Source organism: Lepidochelys kempii, chromosome 17 (assembly GCF_965140265.1).
Source record: "Lepidochelys kempii isolate rLepKem1 chromosome 17, rLepKem1.hap2, whole genome shotgun sequence".
Lineage (NCBI taxonomy): Eukaryota > Metazoa > Chordata > Testudines > Cheloniidae > Lepidochelys > Lepidochelys kempii.
The window spans coordinates 24,751,457-24,773,806 of NC_133272.1; the positions used below are offsets into that span (position 1 = coordinate 24,751,457).

General features: G+C 51.7%; 1 protein-coding gene across 10 annotated transcripts in view; it reads left to right on the top strand.

Moving 5' to 3' along the window:
* SEPTIN4 (septin 4) overlaps positions 1-22,350 on the top strand; it is a 78,103-nt gene that overhangs the window by 41,420 nt on the left and 14,333 nt on the right. For 6 of the 10 annotated variants that reach the window (XM_073315303.1, XM_073315307.1, XM_073315306.1 and 3 more), the window contains 5 exons: positions 1,948-2,082; positions 2,543-2,660; positions 3,527-3,628; positions 6,023-6,119; positions 7,604-7,766. In XM_073315303.1, the coding sequence (XP_073171404.1) occupies positions 1,948-2,082; positions 2,543-2,660; positions 3,527-3,628; positions 6,023-6,119; positions 7,604-7,766 (615 nt within the window). Of the gene's footprint in view, positions 1-1,947; positions 2,083-2,542; positions 2,661-3,526; positions 3,629-6,022; positions 6,120-7,603; positions 7,767-9,647; positions 9,939-22,350 lie in introns of those variants that run through there. The other 4 variants (XM_073315304.1, XR_012155385.1, XR_012155386.1 and 1 more) reach the window with 4 other exon arrangements.

Sequence of the window (22,350 nt, forward strand, 5' to 3'; positions counted from 1 at the left end):
GTCTCCTGAGTCCCAGTTCAGTGCTCTACCCACTGGGAAACACTGCCTTTCCCCAGACACAGCTACAGATCAGACAACCCATATGGCCAACCTTGAAAGTCCAACAATCCTGACCCAGACCCAAACCCAAACAGATGTTGAGACCGGCCCAGAGACAGAGAGATTTACCAGAAAAGATGAGTGGCTTTTTCTCTGTTTGTTTGATCTGCTTCCCACCCGCCCTGTGCCAGTCACAGTGGGACCGACTCTGCCACATGCCCAGAGAGGCAGCTGTGGTTCCTGCTGCCCAGAGGGGCATGCCCCAATGGTGCTCTGCTCTGTCTGAACACACGTCAGAGACAGCCCTGCCCTGAAGAGCTTACAGTGTAATGCAGAGCACAGGGGTGCATGGGGCGGTGGGAGCTGGAAATGGGGCAGAGCCCCCAGACATGTGTGGGAGCTACACTGGGCAGGATTCAAACTGGTGACAGATACACAGCACCCTCTTCCCCCCCTGTAATAGGTGTGGAGGAGAGCGAGGCTGCTCTCTTAAATCAAATAGCTGCTTTCAACTACCTGAGAGGTGGTTCCAGAGAGGATGGTTCTAGACTATTCTCAGTGTTGGAAGAGGACAGGACAAGGAGTAATGGTCTCAAGTTGCAGTGGGGGAGGTTTAGGTTGGATATTAGGAAAAACGTTTTCACTAGGAGGGTGGTGAAACACTGGAATGCGTTGCCTAGGGAGGTGGTGGAATCTCCTTCCTTAGAAGTTTTAAGGTCAGGCTTGACAAAGCCCTGGCTGGGATGATTTAATTGGGGATGGGTCCTGCTTTTGAGCAGGGGGTTGGACTAGATGACCTCCTGAGGTCCCTTCCACCCCTGAGATTCTATGATTCTATGATAAGTTCAGGACCAGGCTTTCCTGCCCTGGACACAGGCAAAATCCCACCCCAACAACTGCTCTCAGTCTCAGGCTACCGCAAACAGCCAGTTCCCATTAACCCAGTAAATAGTAAACTGCCCCAGCATAACGAATGTTAGTACAGTGTCCCCATCACTTCTCATAGCACAGCTTAGAGTCTAGACCCCTGCTAACAGTCACACCAGGCTCCTCTCCCTAGCAGCTATACGTGTCTATATTTACTGCTCCCCTGGCTTAGCAGCTGGGTGTGAACCCGCCATCTTTAGGTCCATAGCTCAGACCTCTTCTACGTTAACTGCTGCTCCCTGTGGGCTGACCTGTACAGGAGGCCCAACTCTCCCCTGTCCAGTGGGCTGCACAAGGCTTTGGGAGACAGCAGCAGCACAGGGGGCAGCGGGATCTGTGGTTTGTCTTCCTGCTTGTGGGAGCAGATTGCAGGCTAGTGCTCACAGACAGTGCAGTGCCTGTGTGTGGGTCATCGGGGTCACTGAACCTGACACCACGGGGGGAAAGCAGGAGCTTCTACCGCCTGAGCTAAAGAGGCAGCTATCGCAACATGGGTCTAATAGCAGAGTCCCAGATCTCCTGATTTGGCACATCACTTCTGTCAGGCGAGGGGTGGCTCTGTTACATTTCTATCACTTTATGATCTGCTTTTACGCATGCTGTGTTATCTTAACGGAGGCCTGGATGAAGGACAGTTCCCCAGGCCTGTGAGGTTAATCTGGGATGCAAGGCTGAAAGAGGAGGATAAGAATTTCCCCCGATTGCCCTCCGCCATTTGCACTGTCATAGATCAGATGCCGGCCTGGGTTCTGGTGCAGTCATCCCTGTATTTCAGCACTAGTGAAGCTCGTAGCTTCTCGCAACTGGGTCCGGGCTGGAGAGGGGCAGCATCTCCCTGCAGCTCCCGCAGGACAGTGGAAGCAGGGTAATTCCAAGCTGACGGTCTTACATTTCCTAGTACAGAGTTCTTTTAACATGCCGGCCGGTGCAACGGGCACTGGCTTCACTTGGCTTTCTCCAGCCTGTCCCCTCTCTCCACAGCTGGAAACCTGTGGCTGATTACATAGATCAGCAATTCGAGCAATATTTCCGGGACGAGAGTGGCCTGAACCGGAAGAACATCCAGGACAACCGCGTGCACTGCTGCCTCTACGTCATCTCACCCTTTGGACACGGGTCTGGGAACTCCTGCCGCAGCCGCTCCTCCCGCCTTCCCTGAGAAGGCTAAAACCACCTTGCCCACAAGGCCGAGACATGGCCCTAGCGAGCAAAGCTTGCAGCTCAGTGACTGAGTGCGGGCCCTGGGTGGGCCCATAGTGTGGAGCTCCCAGCTCTGGACTCCCAGCCAAGCGCTGACTGGGCTGCTGCAGGACTCTTGGCTGAGGGCTGCTCTGGGAACACTTGCATTGCAGGGGGCTCAGCGGGCAGTGGGGGGAGGCAGTGCTTGGAGGATGCTTGCACTGCCGCAGTCCTGGCTGGGCACTGCCAGGGCACTGCTCCGGGGAAGCTCACACTGGAGTTCCCAGCTCGCACTGCCAGGGCAGTGCTTGGTGGATGCTCGCTCTGCCAGAGTCCTGTAGCGAGGAGAACATCCAGCCCCAGTTTACACAGGGCTAACTCTGCTCTCTGTCGGCAGCCTTCGTCCCCTGGATGTGGAATTCATGAGAGCTCTCCATCAGCGGGTGAACATTGTGCCCATCCTGGCGAAAGCTGACACCCTGACGCCCTCAGAGGTGGAGCGCAAGAAAAGCAAGGTGAGAGGAGGCCTGGCTACCTCTGAATTCCTCCCTCCCCCCAGCCCAAGTAATGGAATGCTCCTCCCACCCCCGTCCCGGGCTAACACAGAGTCTTTCACTCTGGCACTGCCTCTGTTCTGGCAAATGGGAGCCACAATTTCCCACCTGCACCGTTAACCATTGACAGCTAGGGGAGCAGCTGTATGCCTCCCGGGACTCAGCCAGGGTGTCCTGCGCGTGTCTGGGCACCGCCGTGGTACAATGAGCTCCGTCTACGCCCCAGCCTCGGCCATCGCTCCTCGGGTGCTGCTGCGCCTGGGGTATTCCATCCCGTTGGGTCAGTGTAGCCAAGGCCTGTTCTAAACAGGCATTTCTGTAGGGCTGCTCCCAGAGTCCCGAGTGCCCCCCTCAGGATCCCAGGAATGGGAGAGGACAGGTCAGGAGAGGGAGCTGCAGAGTCCTACAGGATACTAAGGGAAGGGACAGCAGGGTGCAACCCCTCTGAAATGGAGGATGTAAGAGACAAGAGCTGGTCCCTGTGGCCTCATGGAGTCTGAGGATTGGTGAGAAGAGGGACAGAGGTACAGGCCAGGCTGCAGAGAGAGCAGCTGCCACACCGTGTGTGCCAGAGGGTTCCTGGGGCACGAGACAATGGTCAGAACTGGCAGAAAGCAGCCCGTGTACCATGTCAGGGACCTGGCCTGTTTGGAAACCATAGGAAATGAACCACTGGTGTCTGGATTTTACTGTTCAGTGTGAGATGGAAGAACAGACAGTAGTTGGCATGTAGGTGAGCATAACGTATTCCTCTCTCTCCTGGGATGCCCTTAAAATGAGGGCTGAGCGCCAGAGCCATCAGTCTTAGGGGTTGTTTCTTTGTTCAGATTAGAGAGGAAATCGAACATTATGGGATCCGGATCTACCAGTTCCCTGAGTGCGACTCTGATGAAGATGAGGATTTCAAGCTGCAGGACCAGGCACTGAAGGTGAGCGGATGAGAGCAGCTGTCCCACTGAATGCAGCTCAGGGAACAGGGTCAGAGTCGCCTGCTAAGCCCCAGGTATATCTTGTGTGACAAATGCAGCCAGACATACCTCAGCCCAGTGGCTTCTACACTCTGAGAAGGGAAGCTTTGTAGTCCAGCCAGAAGGGAAACCTTCCTGGATCATCTGCTTACTGGGAGGGAGGCTCCGACCAAGAACAGGAGGTAATGGAATCAGACCCCACAAGGTACGTGCAGAACACAGCAGCATCTGGGCATTAGCCAGTTTTGGAGAATCACCTGATCTAGTGAGTAAGGAGCAATGGGAGGGAGGGTTGAAATCCACAGGCATGGGAGAAGAGTGGGGGATCCCCAAAGGCTAGATCCTCTGAAAAGGAAAGAGGCAAGGAGTACGAATCAGCCAGTGTGGCTGCAGGAGGGGCTGCTCAGAGATCTGACACCCTGAAAATGCAACGTGTTGGGGAAGCAACCAGACCAGTCCGTATTCAGAACTAGCCCAGGGTTTGGAGGAAGAGCGACCAGCGGCAGATAAAGGAATGAGTGGACATGTACCAAAGGACTAAGGCAGCAAGGTCTTCCAAAGTACGGGCATTAGAAGAACCCTGGGGGGAAAGCACTAGAGAGAGACAGTGCCCAGGTGTGAATGCAAGGCTAGGGAGATTTCAGAGACAGCAGAGTCACAGGTGCCTTTGACAATAAACCTTTTAAAAGAAATCTGAAGGAAAGAATATAGACCACGGTCACGGGGACTCGGTGTTATTAGTTGCTGACCGCTGCCAGCAGTGAGGAGAGCTGGACACAAACTGTCGAGTGCGTCAGCTGAGTTCCCGGCTCCTTTGCCAGAGTGGCCTGTAAAGCACCCTGGGCCTGCTCCCGCTGGCGTCGATCGCCAACCTGCCACTGAGTCCGGCGTGGGCAGGATCACGCCTGCAATGGCGTCTCCCAGCCTCCATCCTGGGCTCCCCGTGGCCTGGCACAGACACAGCGCTGGCGGGGAGGCCGCAAGCAACGAAGGGCAGCACCAAGCTGGGGGGCTTGTCATGGGGGCGCTGCAGCTGCCCCGTCCCACACAGGCAGCAGAGTGGGAGGAGGACAGCGTGGCAGACCGTTACAGAACCACCCAGTGCCGGGATGGTATTGCACCTGCTGCCATGCAGGATGGTGGTTAAATACCGGCCCGCAGGGTAATACCCAGAGTGCACAGAGGAGCTACAGGTTAATGTGGCCACGGGCAGCTTCTCCAGATGGGACAAAAAGCTTCATGGAAGGAGGCTGCCTGGGGAGGAAGGCCTCTCCAGTGGGACTGACAGGCTGCTGGTCTTGCCACAGCGAGCAGACTGCCTTAGCCAAGCCAACAGGACCAGCCAGCAGTGTCACCGTCATGGTGCTGTCATTCTGAGCTGCGGGGGGGGCACAGAACCAGGGTGGTGGCCCAGCGCAACGTACCAAGCTAATGTAGCATGGCACATCAGGCCCAGATGGTGGACCCCAGCATCACACTCTGCTGTATGGAGCGGAGGGAGGGGCAGCCATCCAGTTGGTTGTCTGGGTTGGTAGGGGATCCACCAGTGATCACTGCTGGCTACTGAGAGGATGGGAGGTGAGTTTCTGAGTGACAGGCATGCAGAAAGGACCGGGAGGGCCAGTAAAATGCTGTTTCCCGGCCCAGCTGGCAGGAATTGCAGCAGGATTAACACAATGGTGATTTGTCGCAAGTCCAGCCCCCGCTCTCCACTGCTGCAGGGCTCCTATATCAGCAGCTGGGCCCAGACCCAAGCCCTGCTCCAGCTCCCATTGAACCGTCAGTTTACATGGCTCTTCCGCTCCTAGCCAGCAGCAGCTCTCCAGGTCCTTTCCAGCCATTGCTCTGGGGTGCTCCAGCTCCTGTTCAGTGGGGCATACCTGGTACCACCAACCTTGTGTGACCCTTTGCAGCTGGCTTCTCTCTTCCAGCCCATCTCTCTCACTGCTCCACTTTCTCTCCCGCTGGCCCCGCTCCTACCCTGAGTGCTGATCTCGAGGGGAAGGAGTGCCAGTAATGGAAAGCTACTTGCACTCCCATGCCAGGCTTGTTAGCTGGACTGCAGAGCAAATAGAGGGTGCATCTACACTGGAGCTGGCCGTGTAACTTACACTTAGGTGGACTCACCCACGCTAGCCTGTGTAGGAGCTCCAATGGGATTGTTCTCAGGGCAGCCAGCCTGCCCCATCACCTGTGCAGCCAGAGCTACACCCGTGCAGTGAGCAAGCTACTGCGGGTGTGTCTGCCCACATGGGGAATGACACTACCCACTCCAGTGCAGATGGACCATGGGGTCCCAGGGCACCGGGGATAGGGGAGGCCATGGCCAGGAGTAACCCCATGGCTCTGTTCCAGGAGAGCATTCCTTTCGCTGTGATCGGCAGCAACACAGTTGTGGAGGCCAAAGGAAGGCGAGTCCGTGGGCGACTGTATCCCTGGGGCATCGTGGAAGGTAAGGCGGGTTTGGCTTGTAGCTCAGTGGCTCAGGGACCACATCCTCCTCCATGTTCCTGCGCCCACCTCCATAGAATCATAGAATAGAATAATAGAATATCAGGGTTGGAAGGGACCTCAGGAGGTCATCTAGTCCAACCCCCTGATCAAAGCAGGACCGATCCCCGACTAAATCATCCCAGCCAGGGCTTTGTCAAGCCTGACCTTAAAAACTTCTAGGGAAGGAGATTCCACCACCGCCCTAGGTAACGCATTCCAGTGTTTCACCACCCTCCTAGTGAAAAAGTTTTTCCTAATATCCAACCTAAACCTCCCCCACTGCAACTTGAGACCATTCCTCCTTGTTCTGTCATCTGCTACCGCTGAGAACAGTCTAGAGCCATCCTCTTTGGAACCCCCTTTCAGGTAGTTGAAAGCAGCTATCAAATCCCCCCCTCATTCTTCTCTTCTGTAGACTAAACAAACCCAGTTCCCTCAGCCTCTCCTCATAAGTCATGTGTTCCAGTCCCCTAATCATTTTTGTTGCCCTCCGCTGGACTCTTTCCAATTTTTCCACATCCTTCTTGTAGTGTGGGGCCCAAAACTGGACACCATACTCCAGAAGAGGCCTCACCAATGTCTAATAGAGGGGAACGATCACATCCCTTGATCTGCTGTCAGTGCCCCTACTTATACATCCCAAAATGCCATTGGCTTTCTTGGCAACAAGGGCACACTGTTGACTCATATCCAACTTCTCGTCCACTGTAACCCCTAGAACCTTTTCTGCAGAACTGCTGCCGAGCCATTGGGTCCCTAGTCTGTAGCGGTGCATGGGATTCTTCCGTCCTAAGTGCAGGACTCTGCACTTGTCCTTGTTGAACCTCATCAGATTTCTTTTGGCCCAATCCTCCAATTTGTCTAGGTCCCTCTGTATCCTATCCCTACCCTCCAGTGTATCTACCACTCCTCCCAGTTTAGTGTCATCTGCAAACTTGCTGAGGGTGCAATCCACACCATCCTCCAGATCATTTATGAAGAGATTGAACAAAACCGGCCCCAGGACCGACCCCTGGGGCACTCCACTTGATACCGGCTGCGAGCTAGACATGGAGCCATTGATCACTCCACCCCCAGGGCAGTGGTGCTCATGGACGGGGACTGCTGCCAGTCTCAGCAGGCAGGGCCATGGCACTCACACCAGACAGGTCCTGGCTGGCGATCTCAATGGGGGTACTCGGGGGGCACTAAGGTGCTGCCCCACCTCCATGTGATTTGGGGGAGGCCAGGGCGACGTCCCCGGCCTGCAGCAGGGCCCTCCTTAGCCCTCATTGTCCCCTCATGCAACTATGGAGCCAGGCCAACTCAAAGCAGTGCTCTGCCTTTCTGCAGTACAGGGTCATTTGTTCCCTCAGCCCTCAGCTCCCCAACCCATGTCGGGGAGGCCCTGCTTTGCTGGGTGTCCCCTAATCTGCCCATCTAAGCCAGGCCCCTCCCCTGCAGTGGAGAACCCTGCGCACTGTGACTTTGTGAAACTGCGTACCATGCTGGTGAAGACCCACATGCAGGACCTCAAGGATGTGACACGAGAGACCCACTATGAGAACTACCGGGCGCAGTGCATCCAGAGCATGACCCGCATGGTGGTGAAAGAGAGGAACCGCAAGTACGGGGGGAGTGGGCACAGGGCCTGTGGGGCTATGGGGGAAGCGGGCACAGGGCCTGTGGGGCTATGGGGGAAGCGGGCACAGGGCCTGTGGGGGTACGGGAGGAGAGGGCACAGGGCCTGTGGGGGTACGGGAGGAGCGGGCACAGGGCCTGTGGGGCTATGGGGGAGTGGGCACAGGGCCTGTGGGGGTACGGGAGGAGCGGGCACAGGGCCTGTGGGGGTACGGGAGGAGAGGGCACAGGGCCTGTGGGGCTATGGGGGAAGCGGGCACAGGGCCTGTGGGGGTACGGGAGGAGCGGGCACAGGGCCTGTGGGGCTATGGGGGAAGCAGACACAGGGCCTGTGGGGGTACGGGAGGAGAGGGCACAGGGCCTGTGGGGCTATGGGAGAAGCAGACACAGGGCCTGTGGGGGTACGGGAGGAGTGGGCACAGGGCCTGTGGGGATACGGGAGGAAAGGGCACAGGGCCTGTGGGGGTACGGGAGGAGAGGGCACAGGGCCTGTGGGGCTATGGGGGAAGCGGGCACAGGGCCTGTGGAGGTACGGGAGGAGAGGGCACAGGGCCTGTGGGGCTATGGGGGAAGCAGACACAGGGCCTGTGGGGGTACGGGAGGAGTGGGCACAGGAGCAGCAGGACGGAGCCAGACACAAGTGCCCCCCCTGCCAAGAACCTTGGGAGTCACGAGCAGGGTCTTCAGCCTCTGCACTGAGCTCTGCATGGGGAAGTCTGGGGGAACAGAGCCATGGTGCCCACATCCAGGAATGGGCCTGGGAGAGGCAGGTCAAGGACAGGAGCTAGAGGAGACCATCTATCCCTGACAGCCTCTCCCTTTGGGGGTTAGCCCATGGCTGGGCAAGGAACGTGGCATGATACCGGTGTGTGGGCAGCAGGAGTGCGGGGTGAGGCCGCCCCACCCTGCACACTGAGCCACAATGATAGACACTGTGCAGGAAAACCATGGGTCACTTTCATCTCCGTGTTGTGCAGAGCCCCGGGGGGTGGTCCTGAAGCACTCAATCCTGTGGCTGCTGGGGGCTGGTTCGAGCATCCCTGCCAGATGGGCCTTGCAGCAGCCAGGCACCAGCCAGATCATTGGAACATCCCAGCCATGCCACTTCCCACCCCGACAAGCCCCTTCGCCCCAGGCTACCCCTGGAGCCAGGACAGTTAGCTCCGAGCGAGCCCAGAAGGTGCCTCTGCCAGCAGTATTGCCTGGGCGGGACGTACAACCCCATGTGTAGCTGGCACAACATGGCCGCAGTGCCAGGGTGAACTCCTCCCCCACGTGCACAGCCTGGAAGCCAAGGGGCAGCTCTGTGGCCAGCACAGGGCTGGGAGCACAGGTTGCTCTGATAGTGCTCCGGCAGGGAGGGAGAGCTCTCTGTGGAGTCACTCACCGAGGTGCACGGTGCTCTGGCTTCTCCTCTGGTCGCGTTTTGCCTAGGAGTAGGTGGTGGCCTAGGGCGCAGGGCAGAGGAGAGCCAGGCCCTCTGCCCATGTATCTGCTGCTCATTGTCTGCAGTGCCCCCACATATGCACTGAGCTCTAGGGCTAGAACCTCCGCTGGGGAAAAGCTCCGTACCCGTGTTGCGATCAGAGAATAAGTGCAGTTTACACCAGCTGTGGCTCCGGTCCCTACTGCTGCTTCTCCTCTCACCCTGGTGTAACTCCAGTGACTTCAGCAGAGCGACTCCTGAGTTAGGCCAGCACAGTAGAGGGCAGGTCGGCCATGTAAGGAGCTGTCTGCCCATAGCTTGAGTGGATGGTGACACCCAGGTAGCAGGCTAAAATGGCAGCTCTAATGGCTCATTCATGGCGATGAATCTAAGCTCATCTCTTCGTGTACGGTGTTTTGCGGCATCCCCTTGGGGAAGAAGGAGAGAGTCCTCCACCTTGGGACTGTGCTGCAGCGACTGCTCTATGGAGTGACCCCGCTGATTCCTCGGCATCGGATGACACCAGGAAGTGCTGTCTCCCAAGGACTCCAGCAGGCCAGGAGCTGCTGTGGCTTTCTGGAGCACTGGATTCTCCCCAGATCCCTTCCCTCATGCTGGTTCACGGCTGTCCTTTGGTGGAGTGCTGCTCTGATCTGCTGTCACAGGCCGCAGCTGGCCCTGTGTGTCTGTTCTACCTGCATTAGTTCATAAAAAGTATTTTGTTGTATCAAATCCTGTATTGGTCTCATCCATATCTACTCCAGAAAGTGACCATGTGAAACGGCATGCTAGGCCAATGGTTTGTTATGCCCCAGTCATTTCCAATCCAGCAGGGCTCAGTTACTATGACGGTCTCTTTTCAGACTCTGCCTGGCGTCTGAGAGTCAAGCTGGTCTCTTCCTTTCTTGGGCATCATCATCAGTCATGGTGGCTCTGCAGCCAGAATCGCCAGTGGGCATGCAGTACTCTAACAGGCTGGCATTGTGAATGGTACTCAGTGACCAGTGCTGTTGGGAAGGCATTCCTTCTTGTGCAGCCCTACTACTGCTAAAGCATGCAGTCTGTGAGCACCCCCGTGGTGGCTCTGGAGACAGCTCGGCCAGAGCTCCAGTTCTGGGCCAAGTGGACACAGGAGGCATTGAAGAGAACCATAGCCCTAAACAGTGGCCAGGAGATGGACCATTCCACCAAAGGCAGCCACAGGCACTTACCCTGCTGAGCCCAGCACAGCGCGGCCTCTCCTGAGCTAAGCCTCCTGCATTACTGAGCTGTGGGAACAATTTCTAGTCTTCAGACAACTGGCAGAGCAGGAAATTCTGGCCATACCGAGGTTCTGTGCTTAAAGGTGGAGTACAGCAAAGGCCTGATGGTCAGACACCAGAATAGGGATTAGAATTCAGTCCCAGTGGCTCAGATCCTCAGTGATATTTAGGTACCTAACTGATTTCAATGGGGTTAATCAACTAACTCCCCTTGAAATCAATGGGCATTCGGCGCCTAAATACACTTGAGAATCTCAGCCAACATTCAATGGCCTTTCATTCCAGGATTATAATAGGGAGCTGCTGTCTTGAGGGAATCCAACAGCAGCATACGACCAAGGAGTTTAGTTTGGACATACGGGTGGAGCCCTACCATATCTGAAAGTGAAGTGGTACGGTCGTAGGACACACCGAAACAGTGAGCCAAGAGCGGCTGTTTCAAGTGCGTCGGCTCTGGGGCTCGGGTGGTAAAGGACTGCAGCTTTCTAACAGATTAGCTGTTCAGGCTCTCAGGGAGGAGAGAGATAAGGAGAGTTCGGGGAGCTCCGAGTGTGGCTGCCATAAACTGCCACAGTGGAAGTATCAGTTAACACCAGACTGAAAAAGGACAAGTTCCTTTCCCACTCAGTTGTAGCAAACTCAGTCTGCCGCAGCTGGTGGGGTACGCTAGGGCTCATGTACAATGAGCCTGATGGATCCGAGGTGCGCTCTCTCACACACATTCTTGAATGATCGAGGAACCTATTAGTCAATCCTCACCCCCCAGCAAGGACAATGCATTTGTCCAGCCTCCATGGTGGGTCGTGGCATGTGCCTATCTCTGTGCCACATTTCCACTAGCAGCTGGCTAACACTTCATCACCGTATCTGGCCTTCAGATCATAACCAGAGAAGGGAGGGGGCAAAAGACTCCATGTAGCGCTCAGATGCAGTGGTGATAGCTGCTGTAGAAAGCCCCAAGATAGAGGAGCATCCTAGAACCTACAGGGTTCCTCTTGGACATGAGTATTGCTACTATCTCTTCCCATGGGTAAGAGCATAAGAACAGTCATACTGGGTCAGACCAAAGGTCCATCTAGCCCAGGATCATGACAGTGGCCAATGCCAGGTGCTTCAGAGGGAATGAACAGAACAGGTAATCATCAAGTGATCCATCCCCTGTCTCGCATTTCCAGCTTCTGGCAGTCAGAGTCTAGGGACACCCAGAGCATGGGGTTTCATCCCTGACCATCTTAGCTAATAGCCATTGATGGATCTATCCTCCATGAATTTAACTAGTTCTTTTTTGAACCCAGTATTACTTTTGGCCTTCATAACATCACCTAACAATGAATTCCACAGGCTGACTGTGTGTTGTGTGAAGAAGTACTTCCTTATGTTTGTTTTAAAACTGCTGTCTATTAACTTCATTGGGTGAACCCTGGTTCTTGTGTTATGAGAAGGAGTAAATAACACTTCCCTATTCACTTTTGCCACACCAGTCATGATTTTATAGACCTGTCATATCCCCCCTTAGTTGTCTCTTTTCCAAGCTGACAAGTCCCAGTCATTTTAATCTCTCCTCATATGGAAGCTGTTCCAGACCCTTAATCAATTTTGTTGCCCTTCTCTGTATCTTTTCCAATTTTAATATACCTTTTTTTGACATGGGGCGAACAGAACTGCATGCAGTATTTATATAGTGGCATTATGATATTTTCTGTCGTATTATTTATCCCTTTCCTAATGGTTCCTAACATTCTACTAGCTTTTTTGACTGCCTCTGCACATTGAGTGGATGTTTTCAGAGCACAATGACTCTAAGATTTCTTGAGGGGTAAAAGCTAATTTAGATTCCATCATTTTGGATATATAGTGGGGATTATGTTTTCCAATGTGCACTACTTTGCATTTTAAACACTGAATTTCAACTGCCATTTTGTTGCCCAGTTATCCAGTTTTGTGAGATCCTTTTGTAGCTCTTCGCAGTCTGCTTTGGACTTGACTATCTTGAGTAATTTTGTATCATCTGCAAATTTTGCCACCTCCCTGTCTACCCCTTTTCCCAGACCATTTACTAATACGTTGAACAGCACTGGTTCCAGGACAGGCCCCTGGGGGACATCACTATTTACCTCTCTCCATTCTGAAAACTGTCCATTTATTCCTATCCTTCATTTTCTATCTTTTAACCAGTTACTGATCCATGAGAGGACCTTCCCCCTTATCCCATGACTGCTTACTTCGCTTAAAAGCTTTTGGTGAGAGAACTTGTCAAAGGCTTTCTGAAAGTCCAGGTACACTATATTCACTGGTTCACCCTTCTCCATGAGTGTTGAGCCCTTCAAAGAATTGTAGCAGATTGGTGAGGCATGAGTTCCCTTTGCAAAAGCTGTGTTGACTCTTTCCCCCAACAAATCATGTTCATCTATGTGTTTGATCGTTCTGTTCTTTACTACAGTTTAAACCAATTTGCCTGGTACTTTTAAGTTAGGCTTACCGGCCTGTGATTGCCAGGATCACCTCTGGAGCCTTTTTAAAAAATTGGTGTCACATTAGCTATCCTCCAGTCATCTGGGACAGAGCCTGATTTAAGCGACAGGTTACATACCAGTTAGTAAAAAGAAAAGGAAGACTTGTGGCACCTTAGAGACTAACAAATTTATTTGAGCATAAGTTTTCGTGAGCTACGGCTTACTTCATCGGATGCATTCAGTGGAAAATACAGTGGAGAGATTTATATACACAGAGAACAGGAAACAATGGGTGTGACCATACAGACTGTAACGAAAGTGATCAGGTAAGGTGAGCTATTACCAGCAGGAGAGCGGGGTGGGAGGGACATTTTGTAGTGATAATCAAGGTGGGCCATTTCCAACAGTTGACAAGAACGTCTGAGGAACAATGGGGGGGACTAAACATGGGGAAATAGTTTTACTTTGTGTAATGACCCATCCACTCCCAGTCTTTATTCAAGCCTAAATTAATTGTATCCAGTTTGCAAATTAATTCCAATTCAGCGGTCTCTTGTTAGAGTCTGTTTTTGAAGGTTTTTGGGTTTTTTTGAAGAATTGCAACTTTTAGGTCTGTAATCGAGTGACCAAAGAGATTGAAGTGTTCTCCGACTGGTGTATGAATGTTATAATTCTTGACATCTGATTTGTGTCCATTTATTCTTTTACGTAGAGACTGTCCAGTTTGACCAATGTACATGGCAGAGGGGCATTGCTGGCACATGATGGCATATATCACATTGGTAGATGTGCAGGTGAATGAGCCTCTGATAGTGTGGCTGATGTGATTAGGCCCTATGATGGTGTCCCCTGAATAGATATGTGGGCACAGTTGGCAACTGTCTTTGTTGCAAGGATCGGTTCCTGGGTTAGTGTTTTTGTTGTGTGGTATGTGGTTGCTGGTGAGTATTTGCTTCAGGTTGGGGGGCTGTCTGTAAGCAAGGACTGGCCTGTCTCCCAAGATCTGTGAGAGTGATGTGTCGTCCTTCAGGATAGGTTGTAGATCCTTGATGGTGCGTTGGACAGGTTTTAGTTGGGGGCTGAAGGTGATGGCTAGTGGCGTTCTGTTATTTTCTTTGTTGGGCCTGTCCTGTAGTAGGTGACTTCTGGGTACTCTTCTGGCTCTGTCAATTTGTTTCTTCACCTCAGCAGGTGGGTATTGTAGTTGTAAGAACGCTTGATAGAGATCTAGTAGGTGGTTAGTGGTTCTACAGTTTTGCATTTGAGTTCCTTGAGAACTTTTGGGTGATACCATCTGGTCCTGGTGACTTATTATTATTTAATTTATCAATTTGTTCCAAAATCTCCTCTCTTGACACCTCAGTCTGGGACAGTTGCTCAGATTTGTCACCTAAAAAGAATGGCTCAGGTGTGGGAATCTCCTTTACAGCCCCTGCAGTATATGAAACAAAGAATTCATATAGCTTCTCCAACAACCTTATCTTCCTTAAGTGCTCCTTTAGCACCTTGATCATCCAGTGGCCCCACTGATTGTTTGGCAGACTTCCTGCTTCTGGTGCACTGAAAAATTTATTTGCAGTTAGCTTTTGAGTCTTTTGCTAGTTGCTCTTCAGATTCTTTTTTGGCCTGCCTAGTTATACTTTGACACTTGACTTGCCAGAGTTTATGCTCCTTTCTGTTTTCCTCACTAGGATTTTCACTTCCAGTTTGTAAGGATGCCTTTTGGCCTCTCTCTGCCTTTTTTACTTTCGTGTTCAGCCACGGTGGCACTTTTTTGCTCCTCTTGCTATGTTTTTTAATTTGGGATACATGTTTAATTTGAGCCTCTATTATGGTGTGGAAGAGGAGTCCAGCCCCCTAAAACAAGTGAATGCTGCTAATGTGTTTTTGGCTAGCAACCTCTTCCCAAATCCCTGAGAGCTGGAACAGGCTATACTACCAACACCGTTGATATCCCAGATGTGGTGATAAACTTCTGGTCCTAGCATCCCACTCAGTGTCTAGGCCACAAGAGGTAGGGGCTTCCTGTTTTCAGCCCTCAGCCTGCACTGATACGTCTGTACGGACCATTGAGGAGCTCTGCCTGGGAGGAAGACACAGGCTTGTCAGTCACTTGGGAAGGCCGTTGAGTAGTAAAACAGCGGTGACGCTGGTGAGCCGTTCCCATTACTGCGGGTGGCCCCGTTTCTTGTGTGTAAAAAGGAGGATCACCGGTTCTTGGGCCGGCTTCCATGGCATAAATCACAGGTCCATGCCCAGCACACTAGATGTTGTGATCAGGAAGAAGCCTGCCTCTGTCATTCCACGTGAACTGTACTGATTCAGGGGGTTGCTTTGGGGTCCTAAAGGTGTCAGTGATCATGTGTGCATGTAGTGATTTATATGTATTTTGGGCCATATTCTCAGGGGGTGTAAACTGATGTAACCCTGTTGTAGGCAGTGGAGCTGTGCTGATCCACTCCAGCAGAGGCCCTGGCACTATGATAGTTGCCCTTGCTCAATACAGCATCCTCCATGCTTGGGTCTCGCAGACTGTACAAACACGGCACTTGGGATTGTCATCCCCATCTGGCAGCTGAGACAAAGGGAGCTAAAGTCACACCATAACTCTGTTCCCAACTAGGAATAAAAGCCAGGTCTCCTGATCTACAATGCTGAGCATGAACCCCAGGCCCTGAGCATCTCAAAGAGAGGGAATTGTTTAATCTCTGTTGGAGTCTTCCTCGATTCTCAGAATAGCAGCTCTTGGAATACTTGAGGTGATCTCAATCTCTTCTGCCAGAAGGAAGTCCAGCTACAATTGGGTGCAGGGTCAGGAGCAGGTGCCAGAGATGACCAAAACTACACAGTCATTCCAACCTCACTTCCCTCCCTGAAATCTGAAGGAGACCTAATGCTGCTTGGAGATGGAAGGTTGATACCATAGATACATACAGACCTTTGCTGCTTTATTGGCTCCTCTGAACAACTGAAGATAATTGTGGAGTGGGCATGAACTGAAGAAGCCAAAATTCCTTTCAAGTCTAAAACCAAAGACTGCTGCAGCCCCCTCTTCTCGTCCACGTGGAGCTGTTCATGCTGCAAAACGTATTCCCAGATTCAGTGAGGCACCCCTATTCAGGTCTCCATGTGCCCAAAGCCCAGATCCAGACTGATTCAGTAACATATGATGGTGCTAGTTGGATTACTAGAAGGAGCTGTCAGGATCCAGGGTGGAAACAGGCAGGAGTCGTGGCAGGAGTTTGGGAGCCAGGAACTGAAGCCCAGGGTCAGAGCCAGGATCCCTGTCACGAGTCAAGCCAAGGGTCAAGGATGAAGTCAGGAATCGGGCTGAAGGTCAATACCAGGTATCGGGGTCCATGTTGGAGTTCCAGGGGTTGATCGGGACTCAGAATCCAAGTCGGAGCTGAGGTCAGTACTAAGAGTTCAGGAACAGAGAAGCAGGGCAGTTGTGGCAGCAAGCCAGGATCCACATTGTTAACTGGACGCTTCTTGGCACGCTCCATGGGCTTATTTTGGATCAAGGAGCCAATCAGGGATCACCAAGACAACTGTCAGTCAGATCACTTAGGGTGGAACTTCCTGTGGTATGCCATCTCTGCAGATCACAGGTTGCAGGGAGTGGCCAGGTTACAGCTGCCACCAGTTGGCCGTGTGAGGCTGTTGGTTGCCTGGTAGCCCTTCAGTGCCACCGATCCTTACATTATCTCCCACCCTCTATGGGTGCTTCCTGCTGGGCCAGGTTTGTCTGAGTGGTCTGCATGGAAGGCCGCCATGAGGTTGGGAGCTGGGACACTGCCTCCCAGGATCACTCCTCAGGGCCATAGCCTTCCCAGTCAATTAGATACCTGAAAGAGACACGTTTCATTTTAGAATCCAGTGTTTTGTGAATCACATGTTCATTATGACCCTGGACCTGCACTGGTGGGGAGGTGGTTGTGTTTGATGCACAAAGGGGTTGGGATGTATGGCATTAATAGAGATATATGAAACACTGGATGTCAGCTGCCTTGGTCTGGGTGATAGGTGATGGTAAAATTAAAGCCTGTGAAGAACAGGGCCTATCAAAGCTGTCTTTGGCTGAGTGCCTTTGCTCTGTGGGGATACTCTGAGTTTTTATGATCTGTGTAAACCTGTATCAGGCACCTTCAAGGCAGTGGCACCATTCATCAAAGGCAGCCTTGATTGCTGGAAGTTCCTTATTTAAAATCTAATGATTTTATTCTGCCAGAATGAGTTTCTGGGAGTAATAGGCACAGGGAAGCAATTGCTGTTGGGGGCCCATATCTTTGGGAAAATGTTAACCCAATTGCTTCATTAGATATATCAGTCTCAAGGACAAAGGCGCATGTGTGGTTGGAATGGATCGGGTTTAGAGCACTGGTGAAGGCCATCTTGAGTTGATTGAACACCTGTTGAGTCTCTGGAGACCAGGTGAAGGAGCCGTGTTTGCAGAGAAGTTCTGTCAATAGGGCTATTCAGTCTGAGAATCCAGGAATGAAGAAGTGCCTATAAAAATTAGCAAACCCAGGAAGTGTTGCAGCTCCTTGATGTTCTGGGGACTGCCCAGGACTGAACAGCATTCACCTTTCCAGGATCCATTCGAAGGCCCTCAGGGGACAAGATGTAACCTAAGAACTCCATGGAGTGCTGATCAAAGGTGCACTTGGAGCTGTGCATTTAGATCATGTCAGCAGAATTGATCCAGAACTGACTGGACATGTTGAATGTACTGCTCGTGGCTTTCCGACAAGACAAATATTTCATCAAGGTAGACTAAGACATAGTGATCTAGGATGTCACAAAATACCTTGTTCACAAAGTGCTAGAATGTTGCTGGAGCGTTTGTAAAACCAAATGGCATTTGTAGCTGCCAGAGCAGGTTCAAAAGTCTGTTTTCCACTCATCCCCTGCACGGATCTGCACCAGGTTGTAGGCGTCTCGCTGACTGAGCTTGGTAAATATCTGGGTTGATCATACGCAGTCCTACAATTCCGAAATGAGTGGGAGAGGATACTGGTTTCTGATGGTTTACCTGGTTGAGGGCCCAGTAATCTGTGCACAAGAAGAACTGGGGCCCCAGCAAGGGAGATGGAGGGATGGATAATCCCCTGGGCTAGGTTCTCCTGGACATAGGATCACAGGGTGGCTATCTCCAGCTCTGACATGTCAAAGATGCGACCAAAAGGTGTCTTGGCCCCAGGTTGCAGCTCAGTTGTCACAGTGCAGTGGTAGGACATCCGCGTTCTTCTCAAAAACATCCGCATAGTCATGGCACTTAGCAGGAAGAGCAGGAGTCAGCTTGGATGATAGAACACAGCTGGGCCACACCCTGGGCCTGAGGGCACCTCTAGGGCGACCTGGATTTGGCCTGGACAAGTGTATCTTGAAGTCAAGACTCGTCTGTTGGTCCACTCAGGCAAACTGAATTCAGAGCAGAAACTGACATTCTGCTCATGCCAAAGGACATGCAGGTCATGAGTGGCCAGCCATAAGGTGCTGAAAATTATGGGGAAGTGGAGCGAGCCAATCATTCTGAACCACAGGATTTCTTCATGGTCCTGGATAACAACTTCCAGGGGCACAGTTTCCAGAGTTACTGGTCCAGGACAGGTGTGAGCCATATATAGTCTCTATGAGGTTGGGGGCTGTTTTTTGCTGCCCCAGGATGCCCAAGGCTTGTGCCATATCGGCGTCTATAAAAGTGACCATAGCCCTGGAGTCCACGAGCGCCACTGTGGGGAATTTGTTTGGGGCTTCCCTGGGATGTGCACAAAAACCTGGATTTGCAAGTACGGCAAGGGCTTACGGTGCCTTGGATGTGGTTTGGTAATATGTGGGCAGCCAGTGAGATGTATAACCCAGGGCCCACCCATGCTGGCACACATCTCCAGGCCTGTGTTTGGTCATTCCTGTCTTTTTCTGTGTGAGAGCCTGCAAGGGACAGCTGGTGAGAGTATGGCCGGACTCTCCACAGTAGAAATACTGGGTGGTGCTCCCTTTCCTTCGGGGTCACGTGATGATGGGCTGCACCAATTTGCTTGGTTTCTGGGACCAGCTTGGAGATGGGTACTTGGGGCCACCAGCTAGGAGGCAACGCAGTCCCCTTCCTTTCTTCACTCTGCTCATGCAACTTGTTGTCAGTGCATATGGTGAGGCCAGCTAAGTCATCTAGACGGGTCAGCATTTCCACGTGAGCTAGCTCATCTTTGGTCTTTTTGCATGATCCTCACCAGAATTGGTGGAGCTGGGCCACTTTGTTCCACTCTGTATTGGAGAGAAGCCACCTACAGTGGGTGGCCGAGGAGGCGAGTGGTCCCTGCCCTTGCTGTAGTTTTTGCAGGCCACCTCAGCCAACCAAGCATGATGGGGGTCATCAAAAATAGAAGAGAAGGCCTGGGAGAAGGTTTCCCAGTATGACAGTGTCAGGCTCTGTCATTCTAGTAGAGGCAAAGCCCAATCCAGCGCTTCCCTCGAGAGGAGAGTAGTTATGAGTCCTACTTTGGCCTGGTCTGTGGGGTAGACGTGGGGAGTGGAGCAGATAACATTGGTTAAGGAACCTGCTGAAGTTTTGGCAGACTCTGCTGAAGTGCTCTGGGAGGGGGAGTGTCAGTCTGGGGTCCAGGTGAGCGGCTGCACCGCATGCTCAGAGCGCAGTGTTCTCGTCCCAACCCTGGGCAGCCTGCTCTCGTAGTAGCTGGGTGATCTGCACCTGCAGAGCCTGGTTCTCAGATGAGAGCTGCACCACTTGTGTTCACAATGGGGGAAGTTCCTCCTGGGGGTTATCAACCCATTCAGGAAAGTCTAGTGCCTGGTGGGACATGCCGGGTAAAGGGTGTCCCGCTGCCTCCATGTCCCCACCAGGCCGGCCTTCTCCATGGGTTATGTGGGGGTCCAGGCAAACTCTCAGGATCCAGGGTGGAGGTAGGCAGGACTAGTGGCAACAGCTTGGGAGCCAGGAACTGAAGCAAGGGGTCAGAGCAAGTATCCGTGTCAAGAACAAGCTGAGGTCCAAGTCAGCAGTCAAGCCAAGGGTCAGGGACAGAGTCAGGAATCGGGCTGAGGGTCAATACCAGGTATTGAGGTCCATGTTGGGGTTATGACTAGTTACATAAGTCATCCAATCCAGTAACACAAAAAATATCACATGCCCTATGTAGCTAACCAGAGCTTTCCCTCATGCCCTGTGCTGCCCAATTGTAGGCTGTGGGGTAGCAACAGGAGGCTTTATTTGGCCACAGTACAGCGTGTGAACTGTCATGGGTTCCATGGGGTGCGGTCTGGGACCGTGGGACCACTGTGCCCCCTTAACTCTCCCCAGGCTGGGCTGTCTCTCACTATGCTTTGCTAGTGAAAAGCAGCAAGCCCCTCCAGGTGCTGTGATCACTCAGCACAACAGCGTGTGGAGCCCCACACCCAGCTAGATTGCCTGAATGCTCCCAGAGCCACTCATGAATCACACAGAGAAGGCACCAGCTCCTAGCCTTGTACCTCAGGAATATACCGTCTTGCACTGCTCCAGATGAGCACTGCAGATTTATTAATTGGTTCACCACTTCGTCAATGGAAGGTGGACATACACCAGCCTTTGCAGAACTTGAGCAGATTTGCCACACGCTTCATACAGACTCACTGGTAAAGATAAACAGTAAATCAAATTTATTGACTACAAAAGATAGATTTTAAGTGATATTAAGTGATAGACAAAAAGTCAGAGTTACCAAAAGAAATAAAATATAAGCACGCAGTCTCTCAACCCTGTTAGACTGGGCAACAACTAGACTAAGCAGTTTTTCTCACCACACTGGATATTGCAGTTCATAGTACACAGATTTCACCCTTGAAATCTGGGCCAGTCCCCTCAGCTGGAGGCTTCAGAGTGTCCTTATTGCTTGCAGTGTAGATGGGTGAAGTAGAAAGGCCAAGCATGGCCCCCCTGTGTTCAATTTTATACCCCCAGTCCATGTGCTTGTAGAACACAAATCCAGGCATGTCTAGGGGGCATTGCTGAGTCTCCAGGCAAGGTTGAGCAATTTCCCTGGTATCGCCTCATGCAGGTGAGTTACTGCATTGTAGCTCCCTTGCTGGACAATGGTTGTGGATGGGCTGTTTCACACCCTGCCCGGGCGCTGTGTTAGGGAAAAAAAACAATTAGCCCTTTCCATACCACTCTCGGTGCTTGATTCGACTCTAAGATCCCACAGAATTTGCTCCGGGAGACAGTCAGTCCTACTCCTTGCATTCTTCCTTATCTTCAGTGATAACGGGCAGTTTCAACTGGTTTTTCAGCTGCTTTTTCAGCCTTCCTCTCAGGTCAGCTTGACCTTGGCCTAAGGCTTCAACTACTTTAATCACTTATGCTAAGCTAGTAACTTATGCTAAGTTATAAGAACAAACTTATTAAACATTCATATAAAATAGCATATAAGCCCTTTCTTATAACACGCTGGTCACTTTCCTTGCAATTGCCTCTGGGGAGCTAATATCTGGCTGATTCCTCAACTTGCAGCATGTTTTAGTGACAACCATACAACACAATTCTCATAATATCATGACAGGTTTCAGAGTAACAGCCGTGTTAGTCTGTATTCGCAAAAAGAAAAGGGGGACTTGTGGCACCTTAGAGACTAACCAATTTATTTGAGCATAAGCTTTCGTGAGCTACAGCTCACTTCATCGGATGCATACTGTGGAAAGTGTAGAAGATCTTTTTATATACACACAAAGCATGAAAAAATACCTCCTCCCACCCCACTCTCCTGCTGGTAATAGCTTATCTAAAGTGATCACTCTCCTTACAATGTGTATGATGTATCATACACATTGTAAGGAGAGTGATCACTTTAGATAAGCTATGTATCATACACATACACGAAAGCTTATGCTCAAATAAATTGGTTAGTCTCTAAGGTGCCACAAGTACTCCTTTTCTTTTTGTATAACATCATGTGCCTTAATGATACACATCTATGGATAGAGAAATGACTTTCAGTAGATCATAACCTTTCCCCTGATGCCTTACAAGGCCTGCTTTATATGTAATATCACAATTGTCTAAAAATAAGGAACATGGAGGATTACAGGGTGCTCCTCCAAGGTACAGAATGTCACACCTCCCCTCCTTAGTTTACTGCAAGAGGATTTAATCACTGACTAACTTGAAGGCAGTTTGTGTTATCGTAGAATCATAGAATCATAGAATATCAGCGTTGGAAGGGACCTCAGGAGGTCATCTAGTCCAACCCCCTGCTCAAAGCAGGACCAATCCCCAATTAAATCATCCCAGCCAGGGCTTTGTCAAGCCTGACCTTAAAAACTTCTAAGGAAGGAGATTCTACCACCTCCCTAGGTAACACATTCCAGTGTTTCACCACCCTCATAGTGAAAAAGTTTTTCCTAATATTCAACCTAAACCTCCCCCACTGCAAC